This window comes from Pseudorca crassidens, chromosome 8 (genome assembly GCF_039906515.1).
Source record: "Pseudorca crassidens isolate mPseCra1 chromosome 8, mPseCra1.hap1, whole genome shotgun sequence".
In the NCBI taxonomy this organism is placed as follows: Eukaryota; Metazoa; Chordata; class Mammalia; order Artiodactyla; family Delphinidae; genus Pseudorca; species Pseudorca crassidens.
In genome coordinates, this window is record NC_090303.1 from 42,924,364 (window position 1) to 42,951,813 (window position 27,450).

Here is a 27,450-nt window from a genome sequence, read left to right on the forward strand (position 1 = left end):
CAAGTGATCCAAGGGAAGAAACTATTGATAATACTTTTAATCTTCCTATAGTATTGAGGTTGGTTCAAAGTTAAACAAAAAATAATAGAATGAAAACAATTTGAATACAATTGCTTTTCATAGCATCTTGAGTAACATTATGTAACCTATTATTTTGTGTACCGGCAGTACACAAAAATGTCATAAAATGCCTCTTATTGAAATATTGTCATTTGGAAACCAAATCACAAATGATAGCAACTGGAGATAGATAATATACTGGAGAAAGCAAAAATATTTCTTTTCAACTTAAAAAATAAAATTGTGTGTGTATGTGTTTGTATCTTACTTCCAAAGCATTGACTTTTAGTTAAATAAGATTAGTAATTTGCTTTTTGATTTGTTTGATACTTTGAGGTAAAAATCTTCCCTGTATTTTGTAAAACTACAGGATGGATTCCAAGAGCTACTTCAGAATTATTTCAGGAGTTCTAAAAGGATGCCGTCTTTTAACATTTAAGTCTGGCATGTTTTTAATATAAATAGTAGTAAGTTGAATTTTAATGAAAAATTTTAAACTGATGTTAGGTTTATGGCCTTCTCCATTTTTTAACTTGTGTTACAGATTCTTAACACACTTGGTTTAAAAAGGAAAAATGATTTTCAAAATGTTTTCCACTGAGTATAGCAGTAACTTCTGTTAGTTCTCATTATAGATTCAATTACCCTTACAAAGCAAGAAATGAGAGAATATTTATTTTTGTAAAGTTCAAAATGAACTGATGTTATAACTTCAGCAAAATGTTAGTGTGTCTTTACACCTGCTTTGTACATGCAGAGAATGGAGACAATTGAATAAAATTAGGCCAAAATTTTTCTCAAATAATTAGTATCTTCAAAAATTATATTTTGCAGTATAAAACATTGGGGAGAGGAATATTTCTATTTTATCTTGCTTAGTTTTTATAGTTAAATGATATTAATTCTAAGAATCAGGGAGTATTTATATTTCCTAGAGGAATTTGAAGAACCCAGGATCTATTTTATGTGTCTATACATACATAACTCTGACTTCTAAGCAAATACTGCCACTTCCTCATCTTCCTACTACTGACTTTGAAAAAGGAGTTCTGCTTCAGTCTGTTCCTACAGGACCACCAGGCAGGATTTATGCAGACTCCACCCTAGGACGTCTTCTACCTTTTACTACAAGGGGAAACAAGTGGAAGGGGTAGGGGCTGCAGCAGAGTCTCTTGAGGTTCTCTATGGCTAACACTCTTCCAATTAAATTCCCTGAAATCATGCCATTGCCAATGTTCTTTTCATCCACAGTGTTCTGCTATCAAAGTAATTAGGGCTGCAGTAGCAGGCAAAGTTACAAGTATCTTAAAACTATAATTCATAGTACACTGTAACTGCCTCTTCTTAGCCTGAGCCCCGTCCACTTCCTTATTGCCAGTTACTTCCCTGTGTGGACTGTCTACTCCAATTGACTGCATCAATGTTACTAATTCCCAGGGTCATGCCTCCCTGAGTACCTTTGCTTTTATTTATTTTTTCTTCTGCTTAAATAAAATCCTCCCTTCCTTCTCTCCCTTCCCAGAACTCTGCTTATTAAACTACTACTCCTTCAAAACTCATATCAATGCCTTATCTCAATAACCTGAGTCATTTTTACTACCCCCCAAACTAATGTAATCTTACACTTTTGAATCCCAATTATACAAAATACCTCTTTTAACATAATTATTATATTCTACCTAGAATTATACTCATTTTTTTTGCTCAACTTATCCCCCTATTACTTTTCTCCACTGCATTATAAGATCCTTGAGAGTAGCAAGAATTCTTTCCAGCCCCTCTAGTTATCCCTTGAAGCGCAGGTAACCATTGCATATTGCAGTCAGTACATAGGTTTCTAATTAATGTTTTGAAAAGATTTTTTTTTTTCAATTGGCCGTCTAAATTGTAAGGACTTCAATGCCAGACCCAGTAACACCATAGTTCTGTTAAACGTTTCCTAATCAAGCTTTTTATGATCTTGATGTGGGGAGGAAAAGTCACTTTTTAATTCCTAAGAGAGAAGTTTCACATAATAGTTGGTATTTTTCTATGGACATGAAGGTTTATTTATATAGCAGGATTTCATCAAAGTATTATAAAGTCTTTCTTTTTGCTGGAATGATAGAAAACCTAAATAGTCACATTAGTATGAAGCATATGTTTTTATGTATAAGGATTTTTTTAAAAATATGCTTATCACTAATTTTGTCACAGGTGACATTTTATAATCTCCCCAGTACTACAGAAATAGGAATATTCCCAGATGTCTGGAATTAGATCTTCCTATAAATAATAAGTAAATTCAGTATTGTATCTATCAATTTTTCAACCATAAAATTATTCCCCAAACAACATGACCGTGCTGCAGTGACTGATTACTCCAAGCCATGCTTTCCAAATTGCCACATTGTTATTATAATTAAGACCACATTGGGGCTTATCTGTGCAAGTATCTTAACATTAGCCCCAAACTGCTGATGTGGCTTTAACGTGGATTGGGGCAAGAAAATAGGTAGTCTTTATGTCTGTAAACTTAAACAGTTATCTTGTAGCTCCTCGACACCTTATGCTGATGTTGTAGAAGTTCTTATTTTTTTCAAAGCCAAGCAGTGAATTCCAATGTCAAAAACAATTCAGAGTTTTAAAATCACAATTTAAATAGCATACGTATACTCAAAGTGAAAATGGGCTAAGTAAAGACACACATTATTTTGTTGAAGAAGGATAATTTCACCATTAATATGAAGGTATGGTTAAAATGGTTGTGTAAAATGTCTACAATTAGCCTGTGTTTTCCTGAGAAATAAGGCTGGACAAATCTAGAGCCTCAGGGAAATGGGTAATAAGAGTGCTCATTTATTTCTCCCCAATCCAATTAGCAGGTTTAGGAGTCGTTCCTATTCAAATCCTAAACTTATTGCTTCCAGTGATGGAAGATAGGATATGAACTGTGACAGATGTTTTCACCTTCATGAAGCAGGGGACAGCAATGAAATGCTGTTTAATGCAGGTTATTCGCACGTTGATCCCATGTTCAACACTGCATAAGTGATTAGAAATTGCAGTTAAATTCTCACGTAAACTGCCTACTGATTTATATGCTGAATAGCGGGATGTCCTTACTCACAAATGAAATGATACCTAAAGATCAGCTCAGGGTGTGTTTTTTTTATGACTTTTACCCAAATCTCAAGCTTTAGAGGCCATCTTCCATAATAGGGTCACTAGCTATTGAATCACTTTTTCTTATTTTTTTTAACTTCTTTAGACTTGCTTTCCTAATATCTAAAACCCACCTCTTATTATGTTCAATATTTCCCCCATTTACTATTACAAATATGTGTGATGAACACCCAAGGTTTCTGCCATTCCACATGAACAACCAGTTATTTTCTGTTCTTAAGATGAAATCCAGAGACTACATAAGTTTGACTAGATCAAATTGTTAATAAAGTAAGCAATAAATTCCTCCAATACTCTGCTTTTAACAATATAAAGCTTTTTATTTTCATAGTTGACATTATAAATAGCATAGTGTTAAGAAACTTCCTAAATTCCTGTTACTGTGGCCGCATCCTTTAATCTGTATGGGCTCATCCACTTTATAGTTTTTACCTTGTACAGCAGCTGTGGATATTAAATGAGGTCCCATCTACAAAGTACTTATAATGGGGCTAGCACATAAAAAAGTTCCATATTGACAACTCCACACCATATTCTGTTGATTAAAGGACACATCTGTTTTACCCTTCATCATCTCTGTAATTACTACATCTTACAATGGATGTATTTTTTTCTTAATTTTTATTGGAGTATAGTTGATTTACAGTGTTGGGTTTCAGGTGTACAGCAAAGTGAATCAGTTATACATATACATATATCCATTCTTATTTTTTTATATATGCTTTTCCCATATAGGCCATTAAAGAGTATTGAGTAGAGTTCCCTGTGCTATACAACAGGTTCTTATTATGTATTTTATATATAGTAGTGTGTATATGTCAATCCCAATCTCCCAATTTATCCCTCCCCCACTTACGCCCTGCTAACCATGTTTATTTCCTACATCCATAACTCTATTTCTGTTTTGTAAATAAGTTCATCTGTATGCTTTTTTTTTTAGATTCCACATGTAAGCAATATCATATGATATTTGTCTTTCTATGTCTGACTTCACACGTATGATAACCTTTAGGTCCATCCATGTTGCCGCAAATGGCATTATTTTGTTCTTTTTATGACTGAGTAATATTCCATTGGATATATGTACCACATCTTCTTTATCCACAATGGATGCATTTTAAGATCACTGTGGCCAAGCAGCAGTTATAACACAGTTTTCATTGCTAGTACATGTGAATTTCATTGTTATTCCTGGGAGCAATAGCAACCTCATGATATTTCTGCCAAAAACAAAGAAACAAAAACAGCTAAGGGCCATTTGAGGAAGGAAAGTAAACCGTTCCTCAGTTGCCTGCTTAAACCTCTCATTCATAGACATCTTCTGGTATGATTAAAAATGCAACAGCAAGGGCTTCTGTGGTGGCGCAGTGGTTGAGAGTCCGCCTGCCAATGCAGGGGACACGGGTTCATGCTCTGGTCCGGGAAGATCCCACATGCCGCAGAGCGGCTGGGCCCGTGAGCCATGGCCGCTGAGCCTGCGCGTCCAGAGCCTGTGCTCCGCAACGGGAGAGACCACAACAGTGAGAGGCCCACGTACCGCAAAAAATAAAAAAATAAAAAAAAAATGCAACAGTATCAGAACTTAGAAATAGGTACCAGTATCCTGGAAGAAAATGCTGGAGACAACAGGGGAACACTCTTGAAGAAATCCTGCATCATGAACACGTTTGATGCCACAGAGATGATAGTGTAGGAGAACACAAACTTTGATGAGTGTGAGTCTAAAAACTACTTGAAATATTTGGATTCTGAATGTAAAGAAGTTTTAGGAATACCGTCCCTTTTAAAGTATGTAAAAGGGTTATATTTTTTTAAATTATGTCAGTAAGTCACACAAAGCAATTTCAATAAGCATACAGTAAAAATTAGAGTTGATAAAAAGTATTGTAGTTTAATTTGTAGCCATTTCTCTTTTTTTGGGACACATAAAATGATGGTCTATCCCACAGTCAGTCACATCTTAGATTTGAAGAAATACGATATTATCATTACTACATGGCTTCTCCAATAATGCTATGGAAAGTCAGAAAGCATCAGTTGATTTTAAAACCCCTGTTTCTAATCACCCTAAATCCTAATTCATTGAAATAATCAGCACTTTGAAACCTGTAATTAAGGCTTTCATTTTGAGGGATAGCATTTGAAAACACACTGGGTTTTCTCCATCCACAGAGTCTCAATGCCCATGTTTCCCCTGGTTAGCAATTACATAGGCTTTATTTGTTCCTCAGTTTCATCTTCTCTAGTGAATAATGGCCTCTCTCTTTGAGGTCCTCCTGAGTGCCCCAAACCAAATATCATATATACCACATAGTTTAAATTTTAAGCCAGACCATGCCAAATGAGATAAGTTTACTATGCAATTTGCCTTCCTAGCAGTGCACTGGTCACATGTGCTAAGTGGCAGGTATCATTGTTATTGTTAATTACAAGGAACAGAGAATGGTAAGGTTCCTGTTGGCACCATATCTAATCTGCTAATGTTGTCCATTTTTATAGGTGGAGCTCAGTGTCCAAATAGCAGTGCTTTGCAAGAGGTGCGCAGCTGTAACGAGCATCCCTGTACTGTGTACCACTGGCAAACTGGTCCCTGGGGCCAGTGCATCGAGGACACCTCAGTTTCATCCTTCAACACAACTACAACTTGGAACGGGGAGGCCTCTTGCTCTGTTGGCATGCAGACAAGAAAAGTCATCTGTGTGCGGGTCAATGTTGGCCAAGTGGGACCCAAAAAGTAAGGGCTTTAGAATGACAACAGTAAATTCTGTGGCCAGCCATGCAGGGATTGGCTTAGGCTTTACTTGCTTCATGAAAGGAAGCATTTGATTCTTATCATACCTGGCCTCAAGAGTAAGACTTCTTTGTTTTGAATGCAGCCACTGATAAAGTTGTAACAGCTTGAGAGTCTTGTACCTGGGATCCATAAATTCTCTAGAAATCTTTCTATGTGGTATCTACTTTCAGTGTTACAGTAGCAGTTTCTGCTTTTATTGAGCTAGTGAAGCAATGAAAGAACTGCTTGCTTTTGGTCTGGCTGATCAATAATGACAGTATATGAAGTCCTAGCAGTGGAGGTCATCCATGACCTCCTTTATATCCGTAGGCTATGGAGGCTGCCGATCTAGTTTAATTGGGCGGTAGCCTTCTATGCTCTGCCTTTCATTTCCCCTAGAAAGTACTAGATCAAAAACACTGAGGCCAAATTATTACATCTTTTAATGGTTAAATGAATAAGCCATTTATTCCCAAGAGAGAGCCTTAGGATAGGATGAGTGTTATAATAAGCAGAAAAACCATCAGTTTCTTACTGTAGTTACCAGTAGCGTAACAACAAGGCAAACGATTTGCTAGAGGGGAGGGCAAAGAACTAGAGAATTGGCATATTGTATGTGCCTTGTGAGAAACATAAACAAAAACATGTCATAGCATAACTGGGCTAATTCTTTCTTAGACAAAGTTAATCAGTTATAAAAATATACGCCAAGGACTTCCCTGGTGGTACAGTGGTTAAGTATCCTCCTGCTACTGCCAGGGACACGGGTTCGAGCCCTGGCCCAGGAAGATCCCACATGCCGCGGAGCAACTAAGTCTGTGCGCCGCAACTACTGAGCCTGCGCTCTAGAGCCCGCGAGCCAAAACTACTGAGCCCGCATGCTGCAGCTACTAAAGCCCACACGCCTAGAGCCCATGCTGTGCAACAAGAGAAGCCACCGCAGTGAGAAGCCCACGCACCCCAGTGAAGAGTAGTCCCCACTCTCCACAACTAGAGAAAGCCCGCATGCAGCAAGGAAGACCCAACACAGCCAAAAATAAATAAATTAATTAATTTAAAAAAAAAAATATATATATATATATATATGCCAAGAGGAAAAAAGAACTCTTTACCTTTTGAGATTTAGACAGCATAAATCTTTTAAAATTCAAATCATCTTAGCCATGTGAAACATGGAAAGTAAAACCCATACGTTTGCATTGGTATAAAAATGGCCTCATAATTTCCAAATACTTGGCTAAGTGCTTAGGTATCATGTGTGATCTTAAGCATACTACTTAACAGATTCTGGCTTCAGTTTTCAAAAATTTTTGAAAGGATTTAATGAAAAGAAATTGTAGTAATGTAAGCACTCAATAAACCTTAGAAATTGTATTTTCTCTTAAAAATTTGAGATAGTTCTTAGTGTTTCAGGGAAAGGATAATAATGTAACTGACATATGACAAACTCCAGGGGATAAATAAGAATCCCATTATGAGTTGTTTTTTTACTAATGGCCAGGGTTCTGGACATTAGCAGTATTTTGTCCCATACTTTATTTGTTTATGTACTTTGAAATTAAGAAATATATTAGAAAATACATGCCAAAAGACTTGAACACACTGAAAAACAATTCCACATGCTTAATAGGTAGCCCCAAACCAATATTTTAATAGAAATAATGCTAAAGTTGTAATGAATCTAACAAAGGATATTAATGTGCAGTGTATTAAAATTCAATAGCAGTAACAACAGAAGCGGAAGTCCCAAGTGCTGGAGAATTGTGGGTCTTTCTGGGATAAGCAGAGAGGTAGAAATATTCAGTGTAGAGGGTTATAACCTGACTAACTTGTCATGGTACAGATTGGAGGGTTGTTGTGCTGAGCTTCTATGGGTAAGCTCACTCTGTTCCTATTTTGCAGTTAATCACTTTTTAGATGTTGCTGTTGGTATTTTCCTCACTTATGCAAAATATATTTCTGAGCAGTGGATGTACATATGCACAAGCCTATGTGTGGAAAAGCCTGGTGGATTAATGTTATTAAATCATTGAGTAGAAAGGGTATCCTGAAGCCCCATGTCAGGCCACCACAATAATCCATTAAAAATGTGCTTTACCCTTGCAGCCTTTATTCAATGACCTGGATACAAGTATAGATTTGTTAAATCAAATGGGTTTACTTTGCCCTTAAAGTTCTAAAAAATTAAGCAAATACGGTGAATTCAAAAGAAAATGTTACTACCCTTATGCCTAAATACTAGGTTAAATTCAATGATTGCTTTTCAGTACTAGGCATTTGAAACAAAAATGCAAATAGAAACCTTGTTTTAAACTCTTCTTAATAAAACAGATTACTGTGCAATGGTAAAATCAATGTTATTGATCTTATCTATCCTCCGAGTAACAAACTTCAACTCCTATCACATCTGTTTAATTTGACCTTGAATAAGATTTGGGGGAAAATCAATTCCTTGATTTAAACCACAGACACTAAATACAAACAGTACAAAGGAGAAAAGAAGCATGTTGACTGAACCAATTGCCTCACCAAAGGAAGTCTGAATTCATTTTACTGGATGTAATCTAGGCTGTATAATTTATCTTTGTGTGTTCATTTAATGGCTTTGTTTTTAGTAATTTTTTTCTCCACAGTTAACCAAGTATCTTGCTAAGGAAATTTCTAAACCATATAAAACAGAATTTTGGAGGTTGTCAATGATAACGTAAATTCCATTGATTTATTGAGGGCTAAAATTTGAAGAGCATGTAATTGAGTAATGCTCTCCCACTGTTAAAGTTATAAAACTGCCTCATTGAGGAGGAGTGCTTCCAATAATAATTACTAATCAATAATTCCATAGTTTCAAAAGAATTAACAGGATTATATGTGGGTTTTGCCATATAATATTTCCTGGTTAAGCATGTAGGTGAAGTTATAATTCTAGTGATTTATAAACTCAATTGTAAAAAAACGTTGCCTTCTATGATTCTCATCTAAATTTCTTTGCCATCCATGACCTTGAGTAGGCATAGCAATTAGGAAAATCCAAGCCTATACTCAACATAAACCAGGGAGATAATTTCTTTTTGAAATGTTGAATCCAATATATTTTTTTAAAATCCACTTTCAAATAAGCCCTAGTGTTACAGAATGAGAGAGAAAGGCATGTATCTGTATAGCTGAATAGAACATAATACTTCTGGATGAGATAGGATATGTAGATAAAAAAATTATAGATATATTAAAAATGAAGTGTCAGCAAAGCACTGTAAAGAAATTATGAGAAGGAAATGAATGATGTTGGTTTTTTCACTCATAGTTCAGTTCTGAAAACCTGATTAACTTACTTGTTGAAAGAGTTTATCTTGACTTAACAAAAAATTTGGCTTCTTCTATGGGGAGTATTTTTAAATCCCATTTTTCACTAATTTGCCAAATTATTCCAGCAACAGTTATACTGATTGTTTGGTTTATTTCTTCACTGCCTCTTAGCTCACTTGTCAGAGATTGATATGACCTCAAAAGAGAATTTCTTAGGAATCAGAACATTAAGTACTTTTAGTTACATGAATTATGTTATTATATTTTGTTGTCATAATATACATCTTCTTCTAGTGTTCCTGACCAACATTTGACCACTAATGATAGTAGAATCAGATTGTGAAGATGCAGAGAAGAATTGGAAAGTTTGAAAACCATGTAATAAGTATACAATAAACAAAACAGTATATTTAAAACTCATATATCAGCTTCCTAAAATTATCTTTTAGGAAGTGAAAACCTTATATAGTGTAAGACATTTCAGTGTTTTGTCATTATTTTTCTCTTGTTTTCCTAATAATATATTTTTGGTGTATTTTTATAAAATAATAATTAATTTTACTCTAATTTATGTCAAGAACATAGTGTTTTATTTTTCTTTAAATTACTTATTGGCTATTTTTGTTTTATTTATATTCACTCTTTTTGTTCTAAAAATATTGTAATTTATAAAAATATTTAAAACCCAATAATTTAAAACTAGGAATAAAATGGAAGAAAAGATAAGAGTAGAGACAGTGAATGAAACCAGAAATAAAGCAAAAATTGTTTATCTTAATGAGCTATACACTTTTATTATTTTTTTACTTATTTGTTATGAAATACTTAGCTGTAAATACAATATTGGTTTTTGAGCATATACTATGTATAGAATATACTCCATTATAAATTTATTTTGTGCTAAACATATTTTGTAAAAATAAAGTGCAGAATAACCTGGAAGATTATAATTGGCAATAAGCCTATTTAGTTATACAAAGATGTAGCTTTGGGTCCTTAAATTGGTAATTTGAACTTCCATAAATTTCTTATAAAGCATGTTGCAAAATACAGATTTATTAATGGAGAGATTGTTATAAATGGATAAAATAGAATTATTATATTTTCTTCTACATAGCACAATTACTATAATTAAATTTACACTTCCTGCCTTGAGAAACTTTATGGAGTTTCAGTTTGGAATAATTATTTTGGCTTTATAGCCCTTGTCAAAAGCAGAAAGGATCCTAGAGGTTAAGTTAAATAATACAGATTGATGCCTGTTTAGCAATTTCAGCAATAAAAATTCTAAAGATACTAAATTACCTGGTTTTCTGGATTACTGTAGAGGTCTAGTAGTTTCCCTTTGCTTTTCCCAGGTGTCCTGAAAGCCTTCGACCTGAAACAGTGAAGCCCTGCCTGCTTCCTTGTAGGAAGGACTGTATCGTGACGCCATACAGTGACTGGACATCATGCCCTTCCTCATGTAAAGAAGGTATTATCTGCAGAGTTTTGAAGGAGGTTCACCTAGGAACCCTCTCACTGGGACCTCCAAGTTCCTTTGGTTGAGCAATGTTTTTATTCTTACATGGGGCTGGCTGTGTAATCCTGGTTTGGCATAAATGCCATAAAATTTTGGCTTCCTTCTAGAAAATAATACAGCTTTTAGTGTACCAAACAAATAAGTTTTATGCCAAAACTGACTTAAATAACTTTATACTATAGATCAAGGTGAAAGGATTCTAAACTTTATTAATAATGTTTCCTTTAACATTGATTCTAGAAGAATGTATAGTGGCCTTATGTATTTCAAAAAGAATATAGAGTGATCTTCTCAGTACTCATGGCTCTCAACCTACTTAGTGGCAAGAAATAGCCATGGGACCAGATTCAGTACAGTTTCAATTATATGACCCAAAGGATGGGAATAAAGGAAAGAGAAAAATGATCAAATTGTACCTCTGCCAACGGTTAACATGACATGAGGCATTTACAAGACGAGGATTTGTTCCCAGTTTGGTTTGTTTTTGCTTTCATTACTCACAGACAAAGACCCTTTAATATCATGGCAGATACTTTGTTAATTCTTTACCCTCCAGGATAGGGTCCTTTCTCATTGCTGCTGAGAAAGATGTGAGCATTCTCCAGGTGACTTATGCAGTAAGTGATCACATTGTCTCTCAGTGTCACAAATGACACTGTCTCCTATTTTTTTATTTTACTCTCCCGACAAATAGAGAGAGTTTTTCTTCAGTTCCTTATTTGCTTTTACTTATGCTTCTTGACTCTCACTAGAGAGACTCAATTTAAGAATCAACTTCTAGGGCTTCCCTGGTGGCGCAGTGGTTAAGAATCCGCCTGCCAATGCAGGGGACACGGGTTTGATCCCTGGTCCAAGAAAATCCCACATGCCGCGGAGCAACTAAGCCCGTGTGCCAAAACTACTGAGCCTGTGCTCTAGAGCCCGTGAGCCACAACTACTGAGCCCGAGTGCCACAACTACTGAAGCCCGTGCTCCGCAACAGGAGAAGCCACCACAATGAGAAGCCTGTGCATGGCAACAAAGAGCAGCGCCCGCTCACCGCAACTAGAGAAAGCCAGTGCGCAGCAACGAAAACCCAACGCAGCCCCCCAAAATATAAATAAATAAATAAAAATTTAAAAAAAAGAATCAACTTCTAGTTTAACCACTGTTTTAAATCACCAGAATTTTTTTAAATCCTGAAGATATTACATAAGATTATAAACTTAATATTGGATAGTTTTTACAGTGTGATTATTTTATATAGTTGAAACGTGAGTTCCTTTTCATGCTTTTTCTGTTTTAAATACCCTTGAAATAGCAAATAAATTAAACCACATAGTGCGCAAGAATAGAAAATGTTGATTTGAAAAGTCTTTTAAGGCATTTTAAAAGCTTTTGGGACAAAAAGAGTTAGCATTAACGCTTTAAAAATGTTAATGACATTAATCTTATTGATAAAGCAATGTCATTGACAATTTTATCCAGATTTTCTTCTTTTATCCCCTTACTTTCTTAAAAACTAAATAACATATGATATCCTTTAGTTTGGTCATAATCAGCAGTAGGACTGTAGGTTAGTATTTCTCATAGGGTAGTATTTCTGTGATAATTGTTGTCTATTCATTGCTACAATGAAAAAGCTTATTTATTACATGGAACTTATGTGCTTGAAAATTTTATGCTGGATGTTTTATACTTGATGTTTTCTATTGGTATGAGACAGCCCATTTACTAATAATTCCAAAACATAGGCAGTTACATTTATAATGACATGATTAATAATCTCACACAAATTTAACATTTGTAAGTAAAATTTTTGAAAGTAGAAAAAAAATTGCCTTTTCTTTATATTGGGCATTTCCTTATTTTGAGTAAAATATTTCAAAATAACTGTTCTTTTGGTCTAAAGCATTTCAAGAAAATAAAATAAAATAAAATAATAAACTAGAAAAGGTTTCATTAAATTGATTCTAGGATAGACGCTCCTCAAAATGAGAAATCAGGTAAAATTGTCTCATTTCTTTAGAAATAAGATATTTTGGAATATCCCAAACTAATTTGAAACTAATTTGAGATATTGGAATATGCCCAGGAATTAAGAACCAATTTAGTAGTCTAAGAATTTATCTTATTATGTATTATATATGTCTGGAAAGGGAAGAATAATAGATATAACTGACTCATTTAAAAAAACCTATCATTGAAAATTAATTTTATTTTAATTTTGTTCTACTTTTTTATACAAGTTTCTTATTAGTTGTGCATTTTATAAATATTAGTGTATATATGTCAACCCCAATCCCCCAATTCATCACACCACCACCACCACCACCACCCCCACCGCTTTCCCCACTTGGTATCTGTACATTTGTTCTCTACATCTGTGTCTCAGTTTCTGCCCTGCAAACTGGTTCATCTGTACCATTTTTCTAGGTTCCACATATATGTGTTAATATATGATATTTGTTTTTCTCTTTCTGACTTACTTCACTCTGTATGACAGTCTCTAGATTCATCCACGTCTCTACAAATGACCCAATTTCGTTCCTTTTTATGGCCAAGTAATATTCCACTGTATATATGTACCACAACTTCTTTATTCATTCGTCTGTCAATGGGCATTTAGGTTGCTTCCATGACCTGGCTATTGTAAATAGTGCTGCAGTGAACATTGGGCTGCATGTGTCTTTTTGAATTATGGTTTCCTCTGGGTATATGCCCAGTAGTGGCATTGCTGGGTCATATGGTAATTCTATTTTTAGTGTTTTAAGGAACCTCCATACTGTTCTCCATAGTGGCTGTACCAATTTATATTTCCACCAAGAGAGCAAGAGGGTTCCCTTTTCTCCACACCCGCTCCAGCATTTGTTATTTGTAGGTTTTCTGATGATGCCTATTCTAATTGGTGTGAGGTGATACCTCCTTGTAGTTTTGATTTGCATTTCTCTAATATTAGTGATGTTGAACAGCTTTTCATGAGCTTCTTGGCCATCTGTACATCTTTGGAGAAATGTCTATTTAGGTCTTCTGCCCATTTTTGGATTGGGTTGTTTGTTTTTTTAATAATGAGCTGCATGAGCTGTTTATATATTTCGGAGATTAATCCTTTATCTGTTGATTCATTTACAAATATTTTTTACCATTCTGAGGGTTGTCTTTTTGTCTTGTTTGTAGTTTCCTGTGCTTTGCAAAAGCTTTTAAGTTTCAGTAGGTCCCATTTGTTTATTTTTGTTATTTATTTCCATTACTCTAGGAGGTGGATCAAAAAAGATCTCGCTGTGATTTATGTCACAGAGTGTTCTTCCTATGTTTTCCTCTAAGAGTTTTATAGTGTCCAGTCTTACATTTAGGTCTCTAATCCAGTTTGAGTTTATTTTTCTGTGTGGTGTTAGGGAGTGTTCTAATTTCATTCTTTTACATGTAGCTGTCCAGTTTTCCGAGCACCACTTATTAAAGAGGCTGTCTTTTCTCCATTGCATATACTTGCCTCTTTTGTCATAGATTAGTTGACCACAGGTGCAGGGGTTTATCTCTGGACTTTCTATCGTGTTCCATTGATCTATATCTCTGTTTTTTGTGCCAGTACCATACTCTATTGATTACTGTAGTTTTGTAGTATAGTCTGAGGTCAGGCAGTCTGATTCCTCCAGCTCTGTTTTTTTCCCTCAAGACTGCTTGGCTGTTCGGGGTCTTTTGTGTCTCCATACAAATTTTAAGATTTTTTGTTCTAGTTATGTAAAAAATGCCATTGGTAATTTGATAGGGATAGCATTGAATCTGTAGATTGCTTTTGGTAGTATACTCATTTTCACAATATTGATTCTTCCAATCCAAGAATATAGTATATGTCTCCATCTGTATCATCTTTAATTTCTTCCATCAGTGTCTTATAGTTTTCTGCATACAGGTCTTTTGTCTCCCTAGGTAGGTTTATTCCTAGGTATTTTATTCTTTTTGTTGCAGTGATAAATGGGAGTGTTTCCTTAATTTCTCTTTCACATTTTTCATCATTAGTGTATAGGAATGCAAGAGATTTCTGTGCATTAATTTTGTATCCTACAACTTTACCAAATTTATTGATTAGCTCTAGTAGTTTATTGGTGGCATCTTTAGGATTCTCTATGTATATTATCATGTCATCTGCAAACAGTAACAGTTTTACTTCTTTTCCAATTTGTATTCCTTTTATTTCTTTTTCTTCTCTGATTGTCTTGGCTAGGATTTCCAAAACTATGTTGAATAATAGTGGTGAGAGTGGATATCCTTGTCTTTTTCCTGATCTTAGAGGAAATGCTTTCAGTTTTTCACCATTGAGAATGATGTTTGCTGTGGGTTTGTTGTATATGGCCCTTATTATATTGAGGTAGGTTCCCTCTATGCCCACTTTCTGGAGAGTTTTTATCATAAATGGGTGTTGAATTTTGTCAAAAGCTTTTTCTGCATCTACTAAGATGGTCATATGGTTTTTATTCTTCCATTTGTTAATATGGTGTATCACATTGATTGATTTGCATATATTGAAGAATCCTTGCGTCACTGGGATAAATCCCACTTGATCATGGTGTATGATCCTTTTAATGTGCTGTTGGATTCTGTTTGCTAGTATTTTGTTGAGGATTTTTGCATCTATATTCATCAGTGATATTGGTCTGTAATTTTCTTTTTGTGTAGTATCTTTGTCTGTTTTTTGTATCAGGGTGATGGTGACCTCATAGAACGAGTTTGGGAGTGTTCCTTCCTCTGCAGTGTTTTGGAAGAGTTTGAGAAGGATGGGTGTTAGCTCTTCTCTAAATGTTTGATAGAATTCACCTGTGAAGCCATCTGGTCCTGGACTTTTGTTTGTTGGAAGATTTTTAATCACAGTTAAAACTTCATTACTTGCGATTGCTCCATTTATATTTTCTGTTTCTTCCTGGTTCAGTCTTGGAAGGATATACCTTTCTAAGAATTTGTCCATTTTTTCCAGGTTGTCCATTTTATTGGCATAGAGTTGCTTGTTGTAGTCTCTTAGGATGCTTTATACTTCTGCGGTGTCGTTGTAACTTCTTTTTCATTCCTAATTTTTTTGTTTTGAGTTCTCTCCCCCTTTTTCTTGGTGAGTCTGGCTAATGGTTTATCAATTTCGTTTATCTTCTCCAAGAATCAGCTTTTAGTTTTATTGATCTTTGCTATTGTTTTCTTTTTTTCTATTTCATTTATTTCTACTTTGACCTTTATGATTTCTTTCCTTCTACTAACTTTGGGTTTTGTTTGCTCTTCTTTCTCTAGTCCTTTAGGTGTAAGGTTAGATTGTTTATTTGACATATTTTTTTTTTTCTTGAGGTAGGCTTGTATTGCTATAAAATTCTCTTAGAACTGCTTTTGCTGCATCCCATAGGTTTGGGATCGTCATGTTTTCATTGTCATTTGTCTCTACGTATTTTTTGATTTCCTCTTTGATTTCTTCAGTGATCTCTTGGTTATTTAGTAATGTATTGTTTAGCCTCCATGTGTTTGTGTTTTTTATGTTTTTTTCCCTGTAATTGATTTCTAATCTCATAGCATTGTGGTCAGAAAAGGTGCTTGATATGATTTCAATTTTCTTAAATTTACTGAGGTTTGATTTGTGACCCAAGATGTGATCTATCCTGGAGAATGTTCCATGTGCACTTGAGAAGAAAATGTAATCTGCTGTTTTTGGTTGGAATGACCTATAGATATCAATTAAATCTATCTGGTCTATTGTGTCATTTAAAGCTTGTATTTTTTAATTAATTTTCTTTTTGGATGATCTGTCCATTGGTGCAAGTGAGGTGTTCAAGTCCCCCACTATTATTGTGTTACTGTCAATTTTATAGCTGTTAGCAGTTGCCTTATGTATTGAGGTGCTCTGTGTTGGGAGCATATATATTTATAATTGCTATATCTTCTTGGGTTGATCCCTTGATCATTATGCAGTGTCCTTCCTTGTCTCTTGTAACATTCTTTACTTAAGGTCTGTTTTATCTGATATGAGTATTACTACACCAGCTTTCTTTTGATATCCATTTGCATGGAATATCTTTTTCCATCCCCTCACTTTCACTTTGTATGTGTCCCTAGGTCTGAAGTGAGTCTCTTATAGACAGCATATATATGGGTCTTGTTTTTGTGTCCATTCGTCAAGCCTGTGTGTTTTGGTTGGAGCACTTAATCCATTCACGTTTAAGGTAATTATTGATATGTATGTTCCTATTACCATTTTCTTAATTGTTTTGGGTTTGTTTTTGTAGGTCCTTTTCTTCTCTTGTGTTTCCCACTTAGAGAAGTTCCTTTAGCATTTGTTGTAGAGCTGGTTTGGTGGTGGTGAATTCTCTTAGCTTTTTCTTGTCTGTAAAGTTTTTGATTTCTCCATCAAATCTGAATGAGATTCTTGCCAGGTAGAGTAATCTTAGTTGTAGGTTCTTTCCTTTCATAACTTTAAATATGTCATGCCACTCCTTTCTGGCTTGTAGAGTTTCTACCGAGAAATCAGCTGTTAACCTTATGGGAGTTCCCTTGTATGTTATCTGTCATTTTTCCCTTGCTGCTTTCAGTAATTTCTCTTTGTCTTTAATTTTTGCCAATTTGATTACTTTGTGTCTCAGCATGTTTCTCCTTGGGTTTATCCTGTATGGGACTCTCTGCACTTCCTGGACTTGGGTGGCTATTTCCTTTCCCATGTTAGGGAAGTTTTCGAGTATAATCTCTTCACATATTTTCTCGAGACCTTTCTCTCTCCCTTCTCCTTCTGGGACCCCTATAATGTGGATGTTGTTACGTTTAGTGTTGTTCCAGAGGTCTCTTAGGCTGTCTTCATTTCTTTTCATTCTTATTTCTTCAGTCTGTTCTGCAGCAGTGAGTTCCACCATTCTGTCTTCCCGGTCACTTATCCGTTCTTCTGCCTCAGTTATTCTGCTATTGATTCCTCCTAGTGTAGTTTTCATATCAGTTATTGTATTGTTCATTTCTGTTTGTTTGTTCTTTAATTCTTCTAAGTCTTTGTTAAGCATTTCTTGTATCTTCTCGATCTTTGCCTCTTTTTCCGAGGTCCTGGATCATTCTTCACTATCATTATTCTGAAATCTTTTTCTGGAAGGTTGCATATTTCCACTTCATTTAGTTGTTTTTCTGGGGTTTTGTCTTGTTCCTTCATCTGGTACATAGTCCTCTGCCTTTTCATCTTGTCTATCTTTCTATGAATGTGGTTTTTGTTCCATAGGCTGCAGGACTGCTCTCTGCCCTCTGGTGGATGAGGCTATCTAATAGGCTTGTGCAAGTTTCCTGATGGGAGGGACTGGTGGTGGATAGAGCTGGCTGTTGCTCTGGTGGGCAGAGCTCAGTAAAACTTTAATCCACTTGTCTGCTGATGGGTGGTGCTGGGATCCCTCCCTGTTGGTTGTTTGCCCTGAGGTGACCCAACACTGGCGCCTACCCAGGCTCTCTGGTGGGGCTAATGGCGGACTCTGGGAGGGCTCAAGCCGAGGAGTACTTCCCAGAACTTCTGCTGCCAGTGTCCTTGTCCTCATGGTTAGACACAGCCACCCCCAACCCGTACAGGAGACCCTCCAACAGTAGCAGGTAGGTCTGGTTCAGTCTCCTATGGGATCACTGCTCCTTCTCCTGGGTCCCGAAGGGCACACTACTTCGTGTGTGCCCTCCAAGAGTGGAGTCTCTGTTTCCCCCAGTCCTGTAGAAGTACTGCAATCAAATCCCGCTAGCCTTCAAACTCTGATTCTCTAGGAATTCTTCCTCCCGTTGCTGGACCCCCAGGTTGGGAAGCCTGCCGTGGGGCTCAGAACCTTCACTCCAGTGCGTAGAGTTCTGTGGTATAAGTGTTCTCCAGTTTGTGACTCATCCACCCAGCAGTTATGGGATTTGATTTTATTGTGATTGCACTGCTCCTACTATCTCATTGTGACTTCTCCTTTGTCTTTGGATGTGGGGTGTCTGTTTTTGGTGAGTTCCAGTGTCTTCCTTTTGATGATTGTTCAGCAGTTAGCTGTGTTTCTGGTGTTCTCGCAAGAGGGAGTGAGAGCACGTCCTTCTACTTCACCATCTTGAACCAATCTCTCCTTAACTTTCTTCTCCTGATTCTCTCAAAGGACATCAATTACTTGCTAGGGGCCAATATAGGGATCTGGGCCCCCACAGTGATCCACTCTCCAAATGGCCAGTGAGCACTGACAGCCACAGTGGTCAAAGTCTTGAGGCAGGGGAATCCATGGTGCAGATGAGGGACCCCAGGGTCTGGTCTCAGTGATTTCACTTACAGTAGGATCTTGAGCAAGTCATTCCATTGGGTTGCTGTGCATGGCATGAAAAATATCAGGTTTGAAGAGTTCTAGATTCAATGATACTATAAGCCAGGGCATAAATCAGACAATGATGAATGCTAGAAGAAAGATAAATAAGGGGAAGGAGGATCATGAGTTAATGAATAGGGGTGAAATTTCATCAAATAACATGATTTTTAATTTGATCTCTGCTGATGATTTTTACAGTTCTAAGAGACTGATTTACTCTTCTCTGACCATTTATAAAATACAGAAAATTTTATGTGACAAACTGTGATAACTTATACAAGGCACTTAAAAAATTTTTTAGCAGGGCTTCCCTGGTGGCGCAGTGGTTGGGAGTCCGCCTGCCGATGCAGGGGACACGGGTTCGTGCCCCGGTCCGGGAAGATCCCACATGCCATGGAGCGGCTGGGCCCATGAGCCATGGCCACTGAGCCTGTGCGTCCAGAGCCTGTGCTCCGCAATGGGAGAGGCCACAACAGTGAGAGGCCCACGTACCGCAAAAAAAAAAAAAAAAAGAAAAAATTTTAGCAGATAGATGAGGGAACAAATAGATTTTGAATACTGTACATGTGTTTATTAAATTAATACTCATCTGTAATATGCATAAATACTTATTGCATTTCTAGTTTATTGATTACTGTACTTAGCTAGCACATTGATGGCCCCGCAGAGAAGAACTTCAAAAAAGCTTTTAATTGTTTTTAGATGCTTCACTATGTCATTAAACATCATACATAGTTTTTTAATTCTACACAGATTTTTCAAGTAACTGCGATTTACCAGGCACAATTTTAAATGTAAAGGATATAGCAGTAAACAAGGAAAACAATTTTCCTGCGTTTAGGAAGCTTACTTTCTGGTGGTATGAGACAGAAAAGGCATTTAATGATTGTTCTAATGTCTCGATGCATGTGAAGGATCAGGTGAACAATGCAGGGTGGGTGAGAGAGAAGAAGATGTGACATCATTTTGGAGAGTACAAAAGTGGGCAAGTTAGTAATATGTAAGAGAATTTGTAATAGGCAACATGGAGTACCCATTTAGTCATGCATTTTAAAAAGGAATTGCTCAACACAGTTGCCAGTGTTTCTTCAGCCATGTTTAGCTGCCTGAGTGAAGGAAAGCTGTAGGAGAATAATTAGCATTGGTTAAGGTCAGGGCTTTCCCAGAAGAGTACAAGAAAGGGAGAGAAAAACAGAGAGTCAAGGGTGTTTTCAGTAGAGTGCTTATGTAATAACGAAGTATGAAATCTAAGGTGGGTTGGGATGGAAGTGAAGGTCATAAAAGGGATGATATAGTGAAAAAGTGATTGGGAAAGTGGATTGGCACTCTTGATTGAGTTTGAATAGTTTTTAGTAAGATGAACTTTCACTTTTAGTAAAGTAGGTGAACTAGAAGGTTAGGAGGAGTGACCAGCAATTAATATGTTCGAAGATGAGAATGTGCAGGTATTGATGATGATATCATCAGGGGCATGAACAGAAGAGCTAGTAATTGATACAAGATGCAGGAAAAGGTCATAGGAGGTGAGGAGGTACAGTAATTCAGAGTCCAGTTCCTTGGATGGAATAACCATGTGGATGCCCAAACCACCAAAGGGGTTGCAGGGGTAGGAAGAGAAAGGATTACAGTACGGGATGTTCTGTGGTCATTCAATAATGAAATGTTGGTGGATGAGTGCCACAAAGTAGATAGCTGATGGTAAAATTGATGACAGGAGCTTAAGAGGAGTTAGATATTTTTAAAGGTAAAGAGAGGAGAAAAGACTGGGAAATGGCTAGGTAGAGCCAGCCTCCACTGGCAAAGAATGTGAAGGAAACTTTCTAAGAAGAGATTGGAGATGAGAGACAGTGTGTTCCTTTAGGTACAGTGGTGGAAAGATTAGAGGATAGAAAAGAAAGAGAAATTGAATAAGGTTATGCACAGCTTGTATGCTGTGGTCCAGGTATGATGGAAGACATGCAGCGGGGATTTAGGGTGCTAGTTTCTTGTGGTGCGACAGGCATGTTAGATGTAATGGGTTCAGTTGGGATAGTCTCTTGGTGAAAGGTAGGTAGCTGCTGTGAATTAAAATGCGTGCTGCCACTAGAATACTAGTCTTCTCTGAAGCTCCTGGGTGGTAGTGGCCAAGGAGTGCAAGAATGCCAGCTCAGGAATCTGCTGTCCTATGAGCAAGAGGTTCTGAGATGAGGAGCTGTGTTTGGCCAAGCTCAGGTCACATCTCACCACCAGCAGATCAGCCCTACCTGTTGTATTTGGCAGCTCTGTGTTGAGTCTCCTAGAACAAAAGGCTTTCAGAAATCTTAAACCTAGGCACTCAGACTTAAAAAGAATAACTATAGTTGTGTATTGAGGAAAAAAAAGAAAGACTAGGGGGTTGGCAGAGGGGCTTGCTGTTGGACACAGTGTCAAGATGCTTTGTGTGCTGGAAGAAACCTTTTCTGTTTCACCTGTAGACTGCTGTAACTGAGAATAAGGATACAGTGGTGTTATAGAAGATTAGCCTTTTATCGTAGGGAAAATAAAGCAATGACATGTAGTTAGCTTTTCATTATTTGGTATGAAATGGAAATAAGGCAAGCTTCATTGAAATTACACTGACTTCTGTGTGCAATTAAAAAATGCTTAAATTTTTGAATGTTCAAGGATAGATGATAGCAAATGAAAATTAATTCAGGAATGAGGTGGTTCTTTTAAACTTAATTCTGTAGGTAAAATCTACATTTTGTAAGAGTTTGTGAACTTACGAAAATGTAGAGCTACCCTCCTTTTTAAGTCACTTGAGATAGGTAAGATTACAGTATAGTATTGCAGAAAATGGGACAGAGTAGCTTAGGATTCCAGGAAGAACAAGCAGAGTAATTTGAAATATTATTCAGCCCTCTCTCATGATGTGCCTTGAAAAATCAATGCTGGTAAACGTCAGTATTGAACAGAAAGTAATTTAATCCTCAAACCAGTGTACTTGTTAATGTTTCCAAATTTTCATAAATCTTTACAAAGGGCTTTATTAAAGATGGAAAATATTTATGCATATAAATTATTTGTAACTCTAATCTTTAAAAAATCAATACTTTTGATCAAATAATACACTTGGCTGCTCAAATTGTGTTTGCTCCTTTTTTTCTTGCTAAATGTATTGACTTGAGGGCTAGCAGGGATATTGCAGAGGCATCTTTTCTACCTTGATGCCCTCAAACAGCACTATGCTAGAATTACCCCTCAAAGGTCCAATAACTGCCTTTACATTTGACTTCTTGCATGAAACGTTTCCCTTTCAATTTCCTCACTGTGCTGCTGCAGCCTGCCATCCGCCTCGCTTCCAGCTTAACCCATCTTAGTTTTGCCTGTCCTTTAAATCCTTCCATCAAGGAACTTCTCCAGTGAAATTTATCTTGAATGTCTTACGATATCTGAAAAGTGCTGTAGCTGAGTGAGAGACTACATATCCTCTGAGTCTCTATGGCCCATTACCACATAAATGTTTTCTGAATATATAATCCCTTTTTTCTCTACCTATCCTAGGTAGGTATTTTCAAGTATAAACACTATAGGATTATTCCTTTATTTTTCCCATGCTTATTATTTCCAATGAACAAAATGATACCTTATTTTTTATTAATACTAAAGAACAGACTTAGTACCCATGTGCATAATACTCTAAGGAAATGGATATAAAGGAAAAGAAAATGCTAATTTATAATCCAGTTGAGAAGAAGTGAAATAAATGTGTTTGCTCATTCAGCAAACATTTATTAAGACTTTATGCTGTGTGACCACTGTTCTAGGTGCTAAAACACAAAGATAAATGGAAATTATGTACGTATCCCCACCTCATACAATAAATTGGGTGTAAATATAGGTGGGAAACTCTGAAGATTGTAAAATTCCACACTTGCCAACTCAAGTTATTAGTTAGGAGCCTTCCACTTTTATTAATTTATTTTTTAACATGTACTGTAGCTTTCCCTTTGTCTGCACACTGATTTGAGGGCTCTGTAACTGGTAGAGCTCTAAAGTGCTGTTTCTTTGAGTGTACGCGTAATTTGCTAACTGCGATCTGAGAAGAAACGAACCTCCCAGTGGGTAGAAGCATGGATGTCATGACACTTCCTGTGTAACCCCATTAAACTTCCTCTCTAGGTGTTATGGCTTTGGAATGTTCCACTTTAATCAGGTCACAGTCTCTCTCCTGTGGGCTGTGCAAGGTTAAGGTATTTGAACTTTTTTATAAGAATGAATGGATTCCCATTGTGGAATCTATTATGGAAGTGAAAAGAGTTATCATGGTGTTATATATCAAGTACAAACTTGTGGAGATTGTGATGAGAAGGCACTAGAATGTTTCAGAGTTTTATATTAGGTGACTTTTTTGCTTTCAAGTCAATAAACAAAGTAGAATTGAAACACTAACATTTGCTTGCTGCTTCCCAAATCTGAACAGCCCTGGGTATATACCAGGTGATATTTAGGTAGTTAATGACCAGGAGCTTCAGTCTATATGGTGCCACTGACGCTGCTCTCATTGTCCCCTCTAGTCTGTGGATCCCTTGGCCTCAATTCTATGTCTATTTTTTATCTGCAGGTTAAAAAGGGTTGGAGAGTTATTGACTCTTAAGAATTTCGACCACCTGGGAAACAAAGACCTGCTCCTCTTTGGTCTTTCCCTCTTTTCCCTGTTAAAAAACAAACACACGCCTCCCGCCTTCCCCCAGTGCTAAACAAATGATAAGAATGCTCATTTAGTTTGTATAGTCTTTTAAAAAGATGAAAGACAGAGCATAAATATAAAACAAAAGGAAAAATAATAGATAATAGTGTAAAAAAAAAAGCATGGAGTCAGTTAGTAAATAGGGTAGAGGGAGGGGAGAAGAAGAGAAAAATTACAATATAAAATCAAAGTTAAGGTAAGCTCCTGCAGTTGAGAAGAAAATTAGCTCTGAGATTCTGGTGAACAAAGCAAAAAACAGAAGCACAGTGCATTCTTAACGGATTGTCAAGGGAAACAAGATTTTTCCTAGCTCTAAATTATTAGAGGAATTGATCACGTGGGCCTTAAAATAAGGGTCATTGAACAATATAATGGATGGAGATAGCATTACCAATTTTATTAAAAGTCCTATTGTCACTTCTTCGATCTTAGATAAATTATTCTTAATATGTAAAAGCTGCAGCTGGCATTCAAACTATTACTGCTACAGTTTTTAAAAGTCTAGGACAATATTTCCAAATACTTTAACTCTCTGCTACCCACTACCTCCACCCCCTAGTTCCATACTTCATTACCTGTAGTATTCCAGCTATTCACTAAAATAGTTAATGCAGTCATTAACAGTACGGGTTTCCCGCACTATAGGAATAATCCTAAAAAGTTACATGCAAATTCTAGAATCTTAAATTGGGACATCCATGGTCAGTCATTCCAGTAGATCTCAAACCTAGCTGTTTATCACCGTTTCCTGGCAAGCTTTGTAAAAATCAGATTCCCACATCCACAGATTCCCACATCCAGCTCCCAAGAGATTCTTATTTAGTAGTTCTGGGTACCTGCCGAGAAATCTGCTTTTGGTTTTTGGTTTTTCAAAGAAATTCTCCTATGTAGTCAGACATTTAGGAATCACTAATCTGATCCATTCTCCCATTTAATACAGGAATCTTCAAGTCACGCTGCTAGGAGTCAGTGGCCAGACTGTGTTGAGACTGTGTTGACTTCATGTCAGAGGATGTTCCATTACTGGAAACTTCTATTTGTCAAATCATATTTTTCTATGAACACAATGACTTTAAGGATATTTCATTTCAGTTCTGATTAAACTTTCACTGTTAGGGGCTGCTAACCCTTCTAAATTTGTCTGTTTCTGTAGTCTACATATCAAATATTTAATGAGCTTGAGAAAACATGTAAATGCATCAGGGGAACGCTAGTAAAGTAATTCTTCAGGGAATTCTTTTGTAAGCAAATTCAAGACATATGGCTACTCATCTTCAAAGTGTATATATTGTAAGTTGTCAAGTATGTATTTTATTAAAGTTGTCAAGTCTTATATATCATCTGTTTCTCATACTAAAAAATTCTGAGCATCTTTATATCAGCAATACTGTCAATTTGATATCTTCATCGAAGGTAAATCTTAATTATTTCCATTGTTTTTGTAACATAATTTGGAGTAACTTACTTATAGTAATTATCGCTATTTTGAATGCTTCTCTAAAAATTCTGCCTCTAGGAAACGACTTTCATTTCACTACTTACAGCTCGGATGTTTAGGATGTGACCTGAATTAAAGATCTTAAAGTGTTTAACATGAATAATAAATGACTAGAATAATTTACGAGTTATACATTTCAAATTAAGTGAATAACAAAGAAATAGAATTTCACATTAAAACATTGAATATATTCTCCTAAGAAAGATTCATTAGATGTGTATGAGTCCCATGTGGTAAACAGGGCTATATGAAACGGCATGAAAATAAACTTAAGGCAGAGAAAAACAGATTCATTAGATCTATCATATTTCTCAAGGGGGAAGAAGCATACAAAAGAGCAATTACATTGTAAGTGAGCATTAGGAAGACTAGCTGACTATGGAACTATTTTCTCCATTCTTCACATTTTTAAATATACATTGATTGGCTTTCAATATAAGCGGTCTTCGGGAGAATTTAGGAAATGACTAGACGAGGCCTCTCAGTCAGGGATGTCAAAGCACATGGAGCTGGAAGCAATGTAATTTCTTCACACAGGCTGGTATTTGGAGATTCTTTCATCAGTGCAGAGAACAGAGGTTAAAAAGCTGCCTCATTCCAGGGGACTCCGGAATCAGGAAGCAGACTCGGCACCGGGTCATCATTCAGCTGCCAGCCAATGGAGGCAAGGACTGCACGGATCCTCTCTATGAAGAGAAGGCCTGCGAGGCCCCTCAGGTGTGCCAAAGCTACAGGTAATGGAGTGAAGGAAAAGCCTTCTGAGCGATGCACTAAGCAAAATACTTCAGGTTCATGGTTTTTCTGACAATGAGAAAAGGAAGCCAACACTGCCCGCAGACTCAGGGGAGTTGAGGATGTTTATGACTGTGGGTCCCATCTCTTGCCTGTTTTAAAGAGATGCTTTGCTACTGAAATCATCTCCAGGGACACAAATACTTGCGTAAACTTCCAAGCTGTATTATAAGCTTTAGGAGCTTGAAGAGTTTCTTATGTTGATATAATCTATAGAAAATGCAGAAAAGTGATTAATAATTATGAAACATATGCTTTTGGAAGCAGTTCTTTTTCGCTTAGGAATAGACTAAGCCTTCCTCCCCCGGCTCCAAAGAGCACCTGTTCCTCATAAATGCTGGCATTCTGGGTCATGGAATGACATCTTTGTCTCAGTGATGTTAGTAAGATGTCTGTTTTGTTGAACATTTGTGGCCACCTCAAGGAAAATTAAGGTTATTGAAGCTATATGTCATCATCTTGATTATTAGAAAAAAATTTTTCCATAACTATTGAAAAAAGTACCTAATTGAAACTTGATGTGGTGAATAATTGCAGTCCTGACAACAAATGAAATATTATGGCATCAATTGATGGAATGTGTGACCCCAAAATAATAACTTAAGATGAAATTGATGGCAAATTTGTCATCTTAATTTATCTGTGTTTAATTCTGAGATGACAAACAATATAATTGCATGCTTTCATGATGAACATTAACTGTTAGCCCAAACTTATTTATTTGGGGGATTTGTTTTTGTGAAGTGTATTATAAATTGCAGCTTCTGAGTTACCCCTACAATGCTAATCAAAAGACCACTATATATACAAAAGGCTCATGCGTTGAATGCAATTTTATAACTTGAATGTAAAATAAATATACCTTTCTAAAGTGGAACACATCACTTCTGGTACTATCTGGATACATCTGCTGGCAATCCTAATCATTAAAAAGGCTAAATATGGGACTTCCCTGGCGGTCCAGTGGTTAAGACTCTGCGCTTCCACTGCAGGGGGCATGGGTTCAATCCCTGGTTGGGGAGCTAAGATCCCGCATGCCTCACGGTGCAGCCTTAACAAAAAAGAAATAAAAATAAATAAAAAGGCTAAATGCTATCAGTAGAGTCCGTTCCTTTAGAACTTGACAGTGATGGACTCTTGTCTCCACTGCAATAGGAAGTACTTTTATTTTTAGTGCTGCTTTTTATAGTTCCTTGATGAAGATCTAAATTAAATTTAGATGGGACTTTTTTTAATAGATCTTTATTGGAGTATAATTGCTTCACAATACTGTGTTAGTTTCTGTTGTATACCAAAGTGAATCAGCCATATGCATACACATGTCCCCATATCCCCTCCCTCTTG

General features: G+C 36.4%; 1 protein-coding gene across 1 annotated transcript in view; it reads left to right on the forward strand.

Annotated features, from left to right (window-relative positions):
* The window catches only part of THSD7A (thrombospondin type 1 domain containing 7A), a 452,500-nt gene that overhangs the window by 357,057 nt on the left and 67,993 nt on the right, over positions 1 to 27,450 (forward strand). The window contains exons 8-10 of the mRNA XM_067746269.1: positions 5,725 to 5,959; positions 10,660 to 10,775; positions 25,916 to 26,048. Of these exons, the coding sequence (XP_067602370.1) occupies positions 5,725 to 5,959; positions 10,660 to 10,775; positions 25,916 to 26,048 (484 nt within the window). The remainder of the gene's footprint in view (positions 1 to 5,724; positions 5,960 to 10,659; positions 10,776 to 25,915; positions 26,049 to 27,450) is intronic.